We start from the raw sequence: 15,000 nt of genomic DNA on the forward strand, positions 1-15,000 counted from the left end.
AATAATAATAATAATAATAATAATAATAATAATAATAATAATACAATAATATTGATGATAATAATATAATCAATAATAATGATAATAATAATAATAATAATAATAATAATAATAATAATAATAATAATAATAAATGATAATAATAATAATAATAATAATAATAATAATAATAATAATAATAATAATAATAATAATAATAATAATAATAATAATAATAATAATAATAATAATAATAATAATAATAATAATAATAATAATAATAATAATAATAATAATAATAATAATAATAATAATAATAATAATAATAATAATAATAATAATAATAATAATAATAATAATAATAATAATTATTATTATTATTATAATAATAATAATAATAATAATAATAATAATAATAATAATAATAATAATAATAATAATAATATAATAATAATAATAATAATAATAATAATAATAATAATAATAATAATAATAATAATAATAATAATGGTGATATTCATTATTGTTTTATTGATAGATTCTTATAATAAATAAGCAGCCAAGAGCTGAAAATATGCATTGGAAGGAGAAAGAAGACATTATAAGCAATGAGAACGCCACCGATTAATAGGAAATATTATGAGATAGATTAAGAAGAGAATTACATCTCTTATTTTGGGATATGTGGCAGGTTTTTTTTTTTTAAATACTTCGGTTTTGAATAAGTCCAAACCTACGTATTTGTGGAAAGTGGCCAACATGCGCTACGCTAGATGTGTCCTCCACTACAACCAGGACACTAGATGACGACGTTAACAAGGAAACAGAATTATGTCACTTGGCATTTCTTTTTACCCCTCCTGATGCTTCATTGTGGAAAAACTTCAAGGGATACATAAGATAAAAAGGGTTGAGGACACCTGACTTACCATGACGTAAGTTAAGCAAAATTGTTATGATCAATTATCAAGGATACAACAAGAAATAAAGGGTTGAAGCTTGAAAAAAATTAGACATAACAAAGATAGAGGAAGGAACCGGTTCTCAAATAGAACAGTAGATGGATGAAACTCTGTGATCAAGTTGTTAGTATTGAGTCACCAGAGAGATGTAAGAGCAGATTAGACAGATTTAAAGATGTGGATGATAAGTGGAAATAGGTAGGCATATTTCATACGGCGACTGCCACTTGTATACCTGAAGGCTTCTTGCAGCTTCCCTTATTTTCCTATGTTATGTCTAGTTTAGTAATGGAAGTACCTTGTCACTCTGTGTGCCTGTGTCCCGTGTTAAGCTATTTTCTTCATTATTTATGTCATGTGTACAGAGTTGATGTGCAAAGTCCGCCACTTCTCACGTCAGTATGATGGCTCAGTGTATTTTAACAATTAGTGTAATTAAACACTTTACGTTGCAAATAGGAAACAAAAAGAAGCTGTGATTTGTAATAGCAAGTGTCAGTGTGCAAAAAAAAAAAAAGCACGAAAAAGTTTAATTATACTCATAGCACTTCATTTATTTGTTATTGACGCTATTACATTTTTCTCGCCATGGATTTTATGTTTATTTGTTCTTATTTTTTTCAGGAAGTACATCTATATTTTCTACAAGATTTCTAGATTTGCACATATCTTCAGGTGTAATGTCTCATGGCTGTGTTAGTGTATCTCTTTCCATCACCACAATGTCCATTTTCGTGTACCATGAATTAGTGTTTCATTATTACATTTTTAGTGTAACTTTTTTATTCCCTTTGTCACCGTGATCCTCTGGCGGTACACGTGCCTGCCTGTGTCTTGGAGAGCTTCAGCCAGCCAGGGGAGTTGTGAGCCGGATAGACCCGCAGTGTGGCGCTTATGTGTCCCCGCACGTGGCTTTGAAGATCTGCTGGCGAGGAAAAAAAACTGCAGGAGGACGAAGAGGAGGAGAAGAAGAAGGAGGAGGAGGGAAAGGAGAAGGAGGAGGAGGAGGACGATGGTATCACATAAGGATAAAGATACGATTACACAATTAACATACACACACACACACACACACACACACACACACACACACACACACACACACACACACACACACACACACACACACACACACACACACACACACACACACACACACACACACACACACACACACACACACACACACACACACACACACACACACACACACACACACACACACACACACACAAAACACTGTCCGTCTCTCTCTCTCTCTCTCTCTCTCTCTCTCTCTCTCTCTCTCTCTCTCTCTCTCTCTCTCTCTCTCTCTCTCTCTCTCTCTCTCTCTCTCTCTCTCTCTCTCTCACAAAGCAAAACATGGCAAGGCGTCCCAGCTGCATCAGTATCTGGGAAAGTGTTGAGCCTGGTCCTTGAACACTAACCTAACACATTTTTTGTTTTTCCTTTTTGCAGGGCGGTCTCCTTCCCCTGTGGCTGCTGGCGCTGCTTGTGCCCGGTGAGTAATTTTTCTGCTGAAGTTGTTTTGAGAATGTTGATGGTAGTAATAGTAGTGATAGTGTTACTGGTAATGATGGTAGTAATAATAGTAATAGTAGTAGTAGTGTTAATTGTATGTATTATTATTATTATTATTATTATTTTATTGACCACAACAAGATACACTATAAAATACAATAAATAGAATACATTGGTCCAATAAAATACAAATTATCTATAAAAATTATGAAATCAGACAGTAAAACTATAAAAAAACAAATACATTACACATTGCCATCAGGCATAAAATATCTTCTACTCTAAAAATATCAACCAGATAGACGGTATTTTCCAAAGATCTCCCTATACAATACCTATAATAAATCAGAACACAAGTACGTACATTCAAACCTTAAAAGTAATAAACCTTTAAAAAAAAAAAAAGTACATAGCGTTAGGATCTGAGCTGAAGTAGATAACGACATAAATTTGTATAATTCCTAGGTTTTACATATTTGTATTTGACAGTTATGATATAAAGTTATGTTAAGTAACACGAGACATGATCTTAAAAATGAAGTGTTTTGCGTCAACTTAGATATTTGCTAAGGATTAAAAAGATCTTATGGTAATTAATGTCTGTTTCTCTTACGTATGCATATATATATATATATATATATATATATATATATATATATATATATATATATATATATATATATATATATATATATATATATATATATATATATATATATATATATATATATATATATATATATATATATATATATATATATATATATATATATATATATATATATATATATATATATATATATATATATATATATATATATATATATATATATATATATATATATATATATATATATATATATATATATCTCTCTCTCTCTCTCTCTCTCTCTCTCTCTCTCTCTCTCTCTCTCTCTCTCTCTAACCTAACTCTCTCTCTCTCTCTCCTCTCCTCTCTAACCTCTAACCTCTCTCTCTCTAACCTAACTCTCTCTAACCTCTCTCTCTCTCTCTCTCTCTCTCTCTCTCTCTCTCTCTCTCTCTATATATATATATATATATATATATATATATATATATATATATATATATATATATATATATATATATATATATATATATATATATATATATATATATATATATATATATATTAGAATATAACAGAATAAAAAAGATGCAATAACCGGTTAAGCATATACATATATTGCAGTCATTCTTTGAAACACCCCTTCCATACATTTATCTAATCTTCTTTTAGATCTCCTTAATGACTTAGCATTAACAACTTGATTACTGACTCCATTTCACTCATGTACCACTCTTTGAGAACAAATTCTTTCTTATTTTTTTAAACCTAACTTTCTTACTTGAATTTGTTATTTCATGTCACATTCTAATTACATTCTGAGTAAACTATGCTATCAGTGAAAGACGAGGAAACATAGGCAGTTCTGTAAAGCATTGAGAAAACTGTATGTAATCTACCAGTCACACAAAAAAAATTAGGAAGATTTGTGGTACAGTGTTTCAGTGCTATTTCATCACTATTGTTAATGGATGTTTACCTTGCCCTGGCTGGAAACTCTCTTCCGAACTCTTCTTAGCTACAGTTGAACACTAACCGACGGTTATTCTTTTTGCGCATTTTTTAATTTCTTCGACTTTTGCCCATATGAGAGGCGCCAGATGCCGCTCATCATACACTTAACAGTATACAGTTGCCGGCATTATGTCTTGAGGTAATACTGCAAAGTCAAAGTCTTGGATCAGCTGTATTGTACGTATGATGAATTGGTTCCTGCCTTCCTAACACCATTGAACATATTTGTGTAATGCTGTCACCTGAACTTGCGGTAGCGAATATTATATTCTTTTGGCTTTTATTTTCTGGGTAGTGTAAGGAGCTTACTGTCTAACCAAATGAAGTTCCTTCCTTCTTTTATTCTCCGGAACTACCTATGCTTTTGTACAAGCTCATTGTCTGGTTACGCTTCCTTTATCTATCAATTCCAAACAAGCTTTCACACAACCATCTCCTCTTCATTGACTCAGATATCGTTGTCCTTCATGCTGAACGTACGTACTTGGAATAACCATCATAAGGATTCTCTCACAAATCTGTCTTCCTAATACAGTTTATATAAAGTTAAGTGATCATGTCTTTCTCCTAACTGCAAATTATCTTACGATGTACCGAGTGTTTCTGCCTCGAATAAGATTTTAACATTATATCAATTTCGATTCTAAAAAGACTATCTTAAATTTATCTCACCATCGTGATATACATCTCTTGCTATTTCTAGTCGTTGCTATTTATTGTACTTGAAAACTGCATGTCTCTGCCCTCCCCACTGCGAACCAGCTGCACAATATATATATTTTTTGCTTACCGTTGACCCTTTCCCGTCTACCTTAATAGTGCAAGGGTTAGCCAGTATCTTACCTGCTTCACTATTTTCGTTGGAGAATCTTACAACTCTTTCTCTCTTTCTGTCTCGGTCTTTTGTCGTAAAGTATTTCAAATGTAGAATATCATGACACCTCAAGACTTACACTTGCAGGCTGTTTTGCTTCTCTTGCTTCTTTTTAGAGTGACATTATTAATGCTTTATTATTATTTGCGCTCTCGAACTGTCGTCCTGATATGTAGAAAGTAGTATTAGTATTAGAATTAGTAATACCACCCACTCATTTACCTACTATTTATTGAAATATTGTGGGAAAAAATAGTTAGAATTGCCTAATTTATTTTTATAGGAAGGCCAAGAGTTAAAGTAAGGGAGAGGCCGTGTAGGAATAAGCATGTTGGGGATTGGGGAGACGCAAGGTTGAAAGCGGGAGGAAGGGAAGAGGAGGAGCAGGAGAATGGGGAGGAGCGTTGGGTTGGGCGTGTCCGAGTCCATGTTTAGTCTGTTTTGTATGAATTTTCTTTGTCTCATCCGAGGTCTTTCTGTCTGCTCGCGTGCCTGGATCTTTTTTTACTTTTTTTGTAATTTCTTTCCTCTTCTTACCATTGTCGTTGCTTATCTCCGTTCTATTTTCCGTGTCCTAGTTTATGATTCTTTTTTGTTGCCCGTCTTTTCATAGGTTGCTGTGTGTTTCACTGTTTGATCTGCTGCAGTCTCTGACGAGACAGCCAGACGTTGCCCTACAGAACGAGCTCAGAGCTCATTATTTCCGATCTTCGGATATGCCTGAGACCAGGCACACACCACACACCGGGACAACAAGGTCACAACTCCTCGATTTACATCCCGTACCTACTCACTGCTAGGTGAACAGGGGCTACACGTGAAAGGAGACACACCCAAATATCTCCACCCGGCCGGGGAATCGATCCCCGGTCCTCTGGCTTGTGAAGCCAGCGCTCTAACCACTGAGCTACCGGGCGTGTGTGTGTGTGTGTGTGTGTGTGTGTGTGTGTGTGTGTGTGTGTGTGTGTGTGTGTGTGTGTGTGTGTGTGTGTGTATGCGCGTTCGCGCACAGGTTATCTCTAATCTCTCATATTATTTCAAGAGTTTTGGATGTAGCTGTTAATGTTTCTACACTTCCACATATACGAGTATATGTACTTACGAAAAATTCTCTCTCTCTCTCTCTCTCTCTCTCTCTCTCTCTCTCTCTCTCTCTCTCTCTCTCTCTCTCTCTCTCTCTCTCTCTCTCTCTCTCTCTCTCTCTCTCTCTCTCTCTCTCTCTCTCTCTCTCTCTCTCTCTCTCTCTCTCTCTCTCTCTCTCTCTCTCTCTCTCTCTCTCTCTCTCTCTCTCTCTCTCAACTCACACACACACACACACACACACACACACACACACACACACACACACGGCCCGGTAGCTCAGTGGTTAGAACACTGGCTTCACAAGCCAGAGGACCGGGGTTCGATTCCCCGGCCCGGTGGAGATATTTGGGTGTGTCTCCTTTCACGTGTAGCCCCTGTTCACCTAGCAGTGAGTAGGTACGGGATGTAAATCGAGGAGTTGTGACCTTGTTGTCCCGGTGTGTGGTGTGTGCCTGGTCTCAGGCATATCCGAAGATCGGAAATAATGAGCTCTGAGCTCGTTCCATAGGGTAACGTCTGGCTGTCTCGTCAGAGACTGCAGCAGATCAAACAGTGAATTACACACACACACACACAAACACACACACACACACACACACACACACACACACACACACACACACACACACACACACACACACACACACACACACACACACACACACACACACACACACACACACACACACACGATTTCGAATCCCGGGTTCGGCGAGTCAATGTGTAGCCTCCTGTTCACCTAGCAGTAAACATGTGCGGGATGTAACTCGAGGGGTTGTGGCTTCGCTTTCCCGGTGTGTGTGATGTTTAATGTGGTCTCAGTCTTATCCGAAGATCGGTCACTATGAGCTCTAAGTTCTTTCCGTAAGGGAAAGGCTGATTGGGTGACCAGCAGGCACCGTGGTGGTGATGGTGGTGGTGAATAACACACACACACACACACACACACACACACACACACACACTCCCCTGAGACAACCCTCTTGCGCATTCTAGTGATCCACAGAATTGGACTTTGTGGGCACCTTAGAGAACCTCTCTCGGGAAGAAACTCAGAATTATACCTCTTTATCCCTTCCCTCTCCATCCTTACTCCTCTTTTCTTACCTCTTTTCCCCTTTTCCTCACCCTCTCCTGTTTCCTCCTTTTCCCAATTCCGTGGTCACATACGTAAGTGCCCTCTTCACCCCCACCTCCCCTCTCTGGACAACCCTGGTTAGTAATGAAATTTGGGGTCTGTGCAGTGAGCTGGTGGGGAGGACGAAAGCATGGAGGGAGGGGAGAAGGAGCAGGAGATAGCGGTGGGGAGAGGAGTGATAAGGGAGGGAAGGCCATGTTGGGAAGAGGTAGGAAGGGAGGGGAGTGAAACGTTCGTCCCTGTGTTCATTCTCAGATGATCCAGAAATATTTGTGTGGGGTCAGGTGAAGGTGAGGGTGAGGGGTGAGGGTGGAGTGTTTGCGTGGACAGCAGCGGGGAGGGCACATAGTAGGTATAGTGCATAGTGGGCCGCCTGGAAACACGTCCAGGTTAGAGAGCAGCATTGGCGTCGCACTGCAATAGCAAAAAGCCTCTTTATTCTCCTGGTTTTCTGTTTGCTGTGTGGTGTTTGTTTGATAGCTCTCATTTCCTGCAACCGTGTAATGTTTGTCATGTTGTGTTTAACAAGAAATGTCTTGTGTGATATTTCGTTGTAATGGAATTGTATTTCCGCAACATTTGAAATCTGGCATTTCCTTCCCGGTTATAAAAAAAATAATAATAAAAACCCGGTCTTTAGGCTTAGGAGAGCATATGAGTTTATGAAAAAAAATATGAAGTGCTGTACAATATATATATATATATATATATATATATATATATATATATATATATATATATATATATATATATATATATATATATATATATATATATATATATATATATATATATATATATATATATATATATATATATATATATATATATATATATATATATATATATATATATATATATATATATATATGCACTCTGGATGTGTATTCACTTTTTACATGTTTTGCATAGCTTCATCAAACTAATGATGCTTTCCTTTCCTTTCTGTGACTTCCATAATGGTTGATGGAATATATTGAATTGTAGATAAAGATGTAATCTCTTACGCTCGTTTTTTGCGCTATTTGCCAAACAATAGCCATTCAGCTTTACATCTTATCCTCATTTATATATTTTACAGAACAGTGGAAGACTTTTAGAATCCATAACACTTTATGATACTGAGACACAGATAATAGTGAAGCGAAATGTACTATGAAAAGTGAATAGGAAGATGTTAAGTATACAATGTCATATAAAACATGTCACCAATTTAACTTTGAATACATTAATTGAACTCAGTGCTCGATAAGTAAATTCTTCGACATTGCAGAGTTCACGTGGTAGACGTTGATGTTTATGTTTTTTTTGTTTGTCTTTCCTAAGCTCGAACATAAGAAAACAAGTCACGCGATCTACTCCTCTCTACTGGCAGTCAAACCCACACATGTTCTAGCCGACGCTTCTGCTGCCTCCACACACACACACACACACACACACACACACACACACACACACACACACACACACACACACACACACACACACACACGGCAAGGAGCTCTTATCCCTCTCTCACTCTTTTTTTTCTCCATTTCTGTGTTACTTTACGAGAAAGGTACCTTGTGCTGCGTAGGAAGAGGGTGAGCCGGAGGGCGTGGTGGCGGGACATTGAGTGCGGGAGGGAAAAAAGAAGCCGAGACAGGTAAAGGAGTGCCGAATAAGAGGACCAGGTGTAGGGGAAGGATAAAGACATGATGTTAGAGTTGGGGGGGACAGGTATGTGTGCTCAGAGGAAAAAGAAAGCAAGGGTCAGGTAGCATTGGGAACGCTATGAATTGAGGCCTTTGATAGTGAAAGAGAGAAGCTCGGGAAGATAAGGAGAGTGGTGAACGAGAAGATAGGGTGAAGAGAAAAGGATCAAAGATAAACATGGACATGGTATTTCGAGAAATGTGTGTCGAGCGGAAGAAAAAAATGGTAGATAATAGTGGAAAGGTAGCGATTTGAGGCTTTTGAGAGTGAAGGAAGGAAGCTTACGAAGATAAGGATAGCGGTGAATAGGAGAACGAGGTTTAGGGAAAGGAGAAAAGGGAACATGATACTGAAGAGTCTGTGCGTACAGAAGAAAAAAATAAAACAAGAGTAATGCAGTATTAACAAGGTAGTGAAGTAAGGCCTTTAAGAATGAAGGAAATAATAACAGGACAGCGTGTGGAGAAAAGGAAAAAAAATGTACATGGTGTTTTCGAGAATGTATTTTTATGGAAGAGAAAACGAAAATAACATATATCAAGACCAGTGAATTAACGTCTTCAAGAAATCAAGTGGAAAAAAAAGTAAAGAGGAAGACGTTTAGGGAAAAGGAAAAAAAAATGTCATGTCAGATTATGTAGAATACCTGTTCAAGGAAAATAGACAAAATTGGGAAGGCAGTAAAATTAGGTGTTTTAGAATGAAGGGGAGAAGGAAGGCTGTGGTGGTGCATGCATTGGGGTAAAGGAGTTGGTTGACGGAAGAATTTAGTTATGAGGGACGAGCAGCAGGTGTGAGGAAGGTGAAACGAAACTGTGCACTCCATAATGCCAGGTCTGATATATTATGAAAAGGGAATACAAACACAGGAAGGACAGAAACCAGAAGACCTTTCACTGTGTAACGAGAGCATCTGGTGAGCTGCCCGACTAATGAAGAGGAGGAGGAGGAGGAGGAGGAGGAGGAGGAGGAGGAAGAGGAGGAGGAAGAGGAGGAGAAGGAGAAGGAGGAGGAGGGGGATGGAAAACAGGATGAAGGAAGTGAAGGAGCATGAAGAGGAGGAACAGGAAGATGGGGAAGGGGAAGAGTAAGGTGAAGAAGAGCATGGAAGAAGAAGAGACGAAGGAGGAGGACGAGAAGTAAGAAGGACGTTAAATGAGAAGGAAACAGATGCGAAGGCGAGGCAGGCTGGCGAGGGTCTCCAGTGCACTTATGTACCATGCATTGAAAAAAGAAAAGAAAAGAAAAGGAAAAAAAAGAAAGATAAAGTAAGAAAAACAAAAACAACAACAATGACAACAACAATAAAAAGAAGAAAGCTATAAAAGGGAGAAAGAATGTTAGAGTGAGAAAAAATAAAAGGAAAGATGCAAAGTAAAAAAAGCAAAGGAGTAGAAGAATGAGAGAAAGGAGACACATAAGATGAGAGAGAGAGAGAGAGAGAGAGAGAGAGAGAGAGAGAGAGAGAGAGAGAGAGAGAGAGAGAGAGAGAGAGAGAGAGAGAGAGAGAGAGAGAGAGAGAGAGAGAGAGAGAGAGAGAGAGAGAGAGAGAGAGAGAGAGAGAGAGAGAGAGAGAGAGAGAGAGAGAGAGAGAGAGAGAGAGAGAGAGAGAGAGAGAGAGAGAGAGAGAGAGAGAGAGAGAGAGAGAGAGAGGAGGAGGAGGAGGAAGGAGAAAGGACAATGGACCATATCTCCTCCTCGAAGTGTCACCTGCAGCTTCTTGGAATTACAACTTGTGAGAGTAAAAATTTCGTCAAACTTAGCGAAACCGGCAGCTTGTTTAGGTGGCGGCGGCGGCGGCAGCGGTGGTGGTGGTGGTGGTGGTGGCGGTGATGAAGGTGGTGGTGGTAGCACGGCTTAAGATAATGTGAGCGTTGGAAGAGAGAAAGGGGTTATACTCTCTCTCTCTCTCTCTCTCTCTCTCTCTCTCTCTCTCTCTGCAAATCCTTTACAAATAAACAGTCTTAATTTTTCTTTGTTTCTTTGTTACATGTTTGTGTGTGTATAGGTATAATGTGTGTGTGCGTGTGTGTGTGTGTGTGTGTGTGTGTGTGTGTGTGTGTGTGTGTGTGTGTGTGTGTGTGTGTTTAATCTCATTCTCATACCGACTCTCTCTCTCTCTCTCTCTCTCTCTCTCTCTCTCTCTCTCTCTCTCTCTCTCTCTCTCTCTCTCTCTCTCTCTCTCTCTCTCTCTCTCTCTGTCTCTCACATGTTTCTTCCTCCATCGCATCAATTCTATAGGCAAGTAAAGAGAGGGTTCCAACAAGTTAAATATTATACATCTATCAATATATATCTTCTCTTGTCTTATCTTTCCTTCTTTAACTCTCTCTCTCTCTCTCTCTCTCTCTCTCTCTCTCTCTCTCTGTCTTTACCCTTAGCTAGCTTCTCCCCATCGGGTCCCTCCCCATCTTGGAGAAGGAAACTTTATTCGCGATTATATTTCACTCTGTCCTGGCGCTGAGAGGTTTAGAGGATGAGAGAGAGAGAGAGAGAGAGAGAGAGAGAGAGAGAGAGAGAGAGAGAGAGAGAGAGAGAGAGAGAGAGAGAGAGAGAGAGAGAGAGAGAGAGAGAGAGAGAGAGAGAGAGAGAGAGAGAGAGAGAGAGAGAGAGAGAGAGAGAGAGAGAGAGAGAGAGAGAGAGGTGTTTGTGTGTGTTTTCTGGTTTCCTGTTACCTTAGTCGCCTAGTCTCACCTGTTCTAATTAGTATCGTAGCCGGACTCCACCTAGGCAGCGGGATGCCAGGTGATGGGACTGAGTTAATTAGTCAGTTGGAGGCTGAGTGGCGGAGCGGTGATGGCTTTTCTCTTCATGTGACCGTCCGGTAGAATCCTTTCCTGACACTAATTTAATACAGGAGTGGTTATATTTTCATTATTGAGATTTGGTCTTTCACTTGTGGTTTTATTAAGAGGAGCATGTTGGGTGGCACTGGTAATGTGAGTCTCGTCTCTTGAACGCAATTAAAGTATTCATTGCCAGAAGTATATATATACATTCACGATTATTTGTATTAAAGATTTTTCTTACGTGCTGATTCCATGAACATAAATTTACGATATTGTCACTAGTTTTCTTCTTTTTACGTGTGCCTTTGGGTCTTCCATGGTAAAGAAGTACATTTTGTTCGATTTATAAGATTTCTCCAAATCTTATCCAACTTATTCCTAGCGTTAAATTAGGTTAGGCTAAATGTGACTGTTACGAAAGATTGGCTGTATTTATCACGGAGGAGATTGTTTGAGTAAACTTATCTAAGGGAAACCGTTTTTTGAATCAAGTTTTCAAGAAGAGTTCTTCTTGGGGTGAATGTACGTCGGTCGAATTTCCATAGGCAATGATCTGGCGCGCATCCCGGTGAGGGGAACGGGAAAGGTTATTGGGAGGCGATCAGACTTGAAGAATTTACTGACGTGTAATTGCCCAGTCGATAGGAAGACTGAAATACCGAGGGAGATTGAAAGAAAAATGCTGCTTCATTCTTCTTCGCCTGGCGCTGCAGCTCACGCCCATACTTTAGGTGAACGAGGAGTCTGGCGTCATCAATAACTTTATTTTTATTATGCTCTTTACATTTCTTATATCAAAGTGTTAGACGCCATTATGATATTCATGTTTTTCACTACTTGAAAACTTGCTTTTTTCTAATTTTTAAATAAAGAAAAATGTAGGTTTAGAAACACAATTGCAGAGTTCAAACAACAAAATTTTATATAGTATTTTTGGTGGGAGACAGTTCGGAAGCACGGAAATACAAAAAAAGCCTGCTGAGTTCTTTTTCCATCAATATAAAACATGACAGTACTTCTGGAGCGCAGGCTAAGTTGGTTCAGAGATATACGAGTGTTACGTCTTTCCGACAAATTAATTTTTCTTGTGATACATTAAATAACCAAATATCAGGAAGTATTTTTTAATATAATTAATATTTAGTATTTCTTCCTTCTTGCAAAATCACATAGTACTCGTGGCACTCTTCCGGTGTGCCGCACTGCTACTCTCCCCGCTGCATGTTTTAATCAGATATCATAATGAAGGACTGTCTGCGCGAACACCTTCTCTTTCATGCTGACACTGCTACTGTCCCACTACATGTTTTAATCAAATGTCATAATGAAGAACTGGCTGCATGAACACTTTCTCTTTCAGCTAACAGAGCATTTTTTACAGACACTGAACATTTGCGAGTATAAATCTTGGTTGTCACGGAAACCTCACGAACAGAGGTGGTATAAGATGTAAGGGAGAGTCAGTGCTCGTCTCATTAACTCTCTTGCTTCAACAAATATTTTCAAATCTTCATTTAGATCTGCATCTACTCGACTTTATTCACAGTGATCATGACCTCGTCTACCAGTTTCAGTCCTCATCTTGGCAGAAAATTCTCTGAACTTGTTGCAAGATTTCATGCATTTTCTCTTGCTTTTTGACCAACAAGTTTATCTATTTCACATGAAAGTTTAACACAATAATGGTTTACACTCACACATCTTTTGTAGTTGCTGCAGCCACGAAAGATTTGATGTTATGGTTCAAAAAATTATATTCCGGAATATTGTCAGAGCTGCCCTTTTAGGAACGGTCAAGTTAATTTGTGATCTTCATTCCCTGATTCGTAACATGCATACGTATCCCAGAAGTGCACACAACTTCTATATACGTAAAATGGACTAAATTTGTTAATGCTGTGGTTGGTAGTGGTGATAGAAGTAAGAGAGGAATTATTATTATTATTATTATTATTATTATTATTATTATTATTATTATTATTATTATTATTATTATTATTATTATTATTATTATTATTATTATTATTATTATTATTATTATTATTATTTATTATTATTATTATTATTTGACTATCATCTTCATCATGATTATTATTGTTATTTTTATAGTTATTAGTATTATTACTCTTAGTATTAGAAACAGAAAAACTGCATCATCATCATCATCATCATCATCATCTTCATCTTCATCAAGAAAAACCACCACAACAGCAATAACAGCAGTAAAAACAACAACAAACAACGATAATAAAAGATACTACTACTGCCGCTACTACTACCACTACCGTAACCACTATGCTGCTGCTACTACTACTACTACTACTACTACTACTACTACTACTACTACTACTACTACTACTACTACTACAGTTACTACTATTGTATGCATTGAAACTTTTCCTACTCCTCCTCCTCCTCCTGCTCCTACTCCTCTCCCTGTTTGTACTGTTCCTCTAGCTCCTTCACCTTCCAGTTGTCTTCTTCCTGTCCTTCTTATCATGATAATCAAGCGAATCACTTTTATACTGCGGATCCCTCATTTCCCTTCACCTTGCCTCGCCTTTCAGCTGAATCTCATCTCCTCCAAACTCCTCCTCATTATGTCTCAACACCCTTCCATTTCCCTCACCTACGCCGTCACCTCCACATTACCCCTCCTCCCTCCCTCCCTCTCTCTTCCTTCCAGCTTTCGCTGCCAGCCTGCCTGTTTTCTCTCCCGTCATCCTAAAGTTCTAAACCATCTCTCTCTCTCTCTCTCTCTCTCTCTCTCTCTCTCTCTCTCTCTCTCTCTCCTCTCTCTCTCTCTCCTCCTCCTCCTCCTCCTCCTCCTCCTTCTCCTCCTCCTCCTCCTCCTCCTCCTCCTCCTCCTCCTCCTCCTCCTCCTCCTCCTCCTCCTCCTCCTCCTCCTCCTCCTCCTCCTCCTCCTCCTCCTCCTCCTCCTCCTCCTCCTCCTCCTCCTCCTCCTCCTCCTCCTCCTCCTCCTTGCTGTATTATGAAACACTCACTTTTTTCTCCTTCCATTAATTACTCTGTGCGATTTGTCGAAAGCATTTGACAGTGTACATCACGAAATATTACTAAAGAAACTAAAGAAACTTAAAATAGACACTTTTTGGCTTAAAGATTACCTTCGTGACAGAACTCAATCTGTACGCATGGACAGACATGTTTCAGAAAAGCTAGAAGTCCCCTTTGGAGTTCCTCAAGGATCAGTGCTTGGGCCTATCTTGTTTTTAATATACGTGAATGACCTCGCAACATACGTCTCTGACTGTCTTGTCATCCAGTATGCTGATGACACGCAATTTATTCATACAGAAAACATAGACAGAATTTAAAACCTAATTAGCAGAGGA

The 15,000-nt window shown here is 38.4% G+C and overlaps 1 protein-coding gene across 1 annotated transcript in view; it reads left to right on the plus strand.

The window, feature by feature from the left end:
* LOC123518183 overlaps positions 1-15,000 on the plus strand; it is a 329,501-nt gene that overhangs the window by 145,640 nt on the left and 168,861 nt on the right. Inside the window, exon 2 of the mRNA XM_045278872.1 lies at positions 2,400-2,442. Within this exon, the coding sequence (XP_045134807.1) occupies positions 2,400-2,442 (43 nt within the window). The remainder of the gene's footprint in view (positions 1-2,399; positions 2,443-15,000) is intronic.

Source organism: Portunus trituberculatus, chromosome 43, assembly GCF_017591435.1.
Source record: "Portunus trituberculatus isolate SZX2019 chromosome 43, ASM1759143v1, whole genome shotgun sequence".
Taxonomy (NCBI): domain Eukaryota; kingdom Metazoa; phylum Arthropoda; class Malacostraca; order Decapoda; family Portunidae; genus Portunus; species Portunus trituberculatus.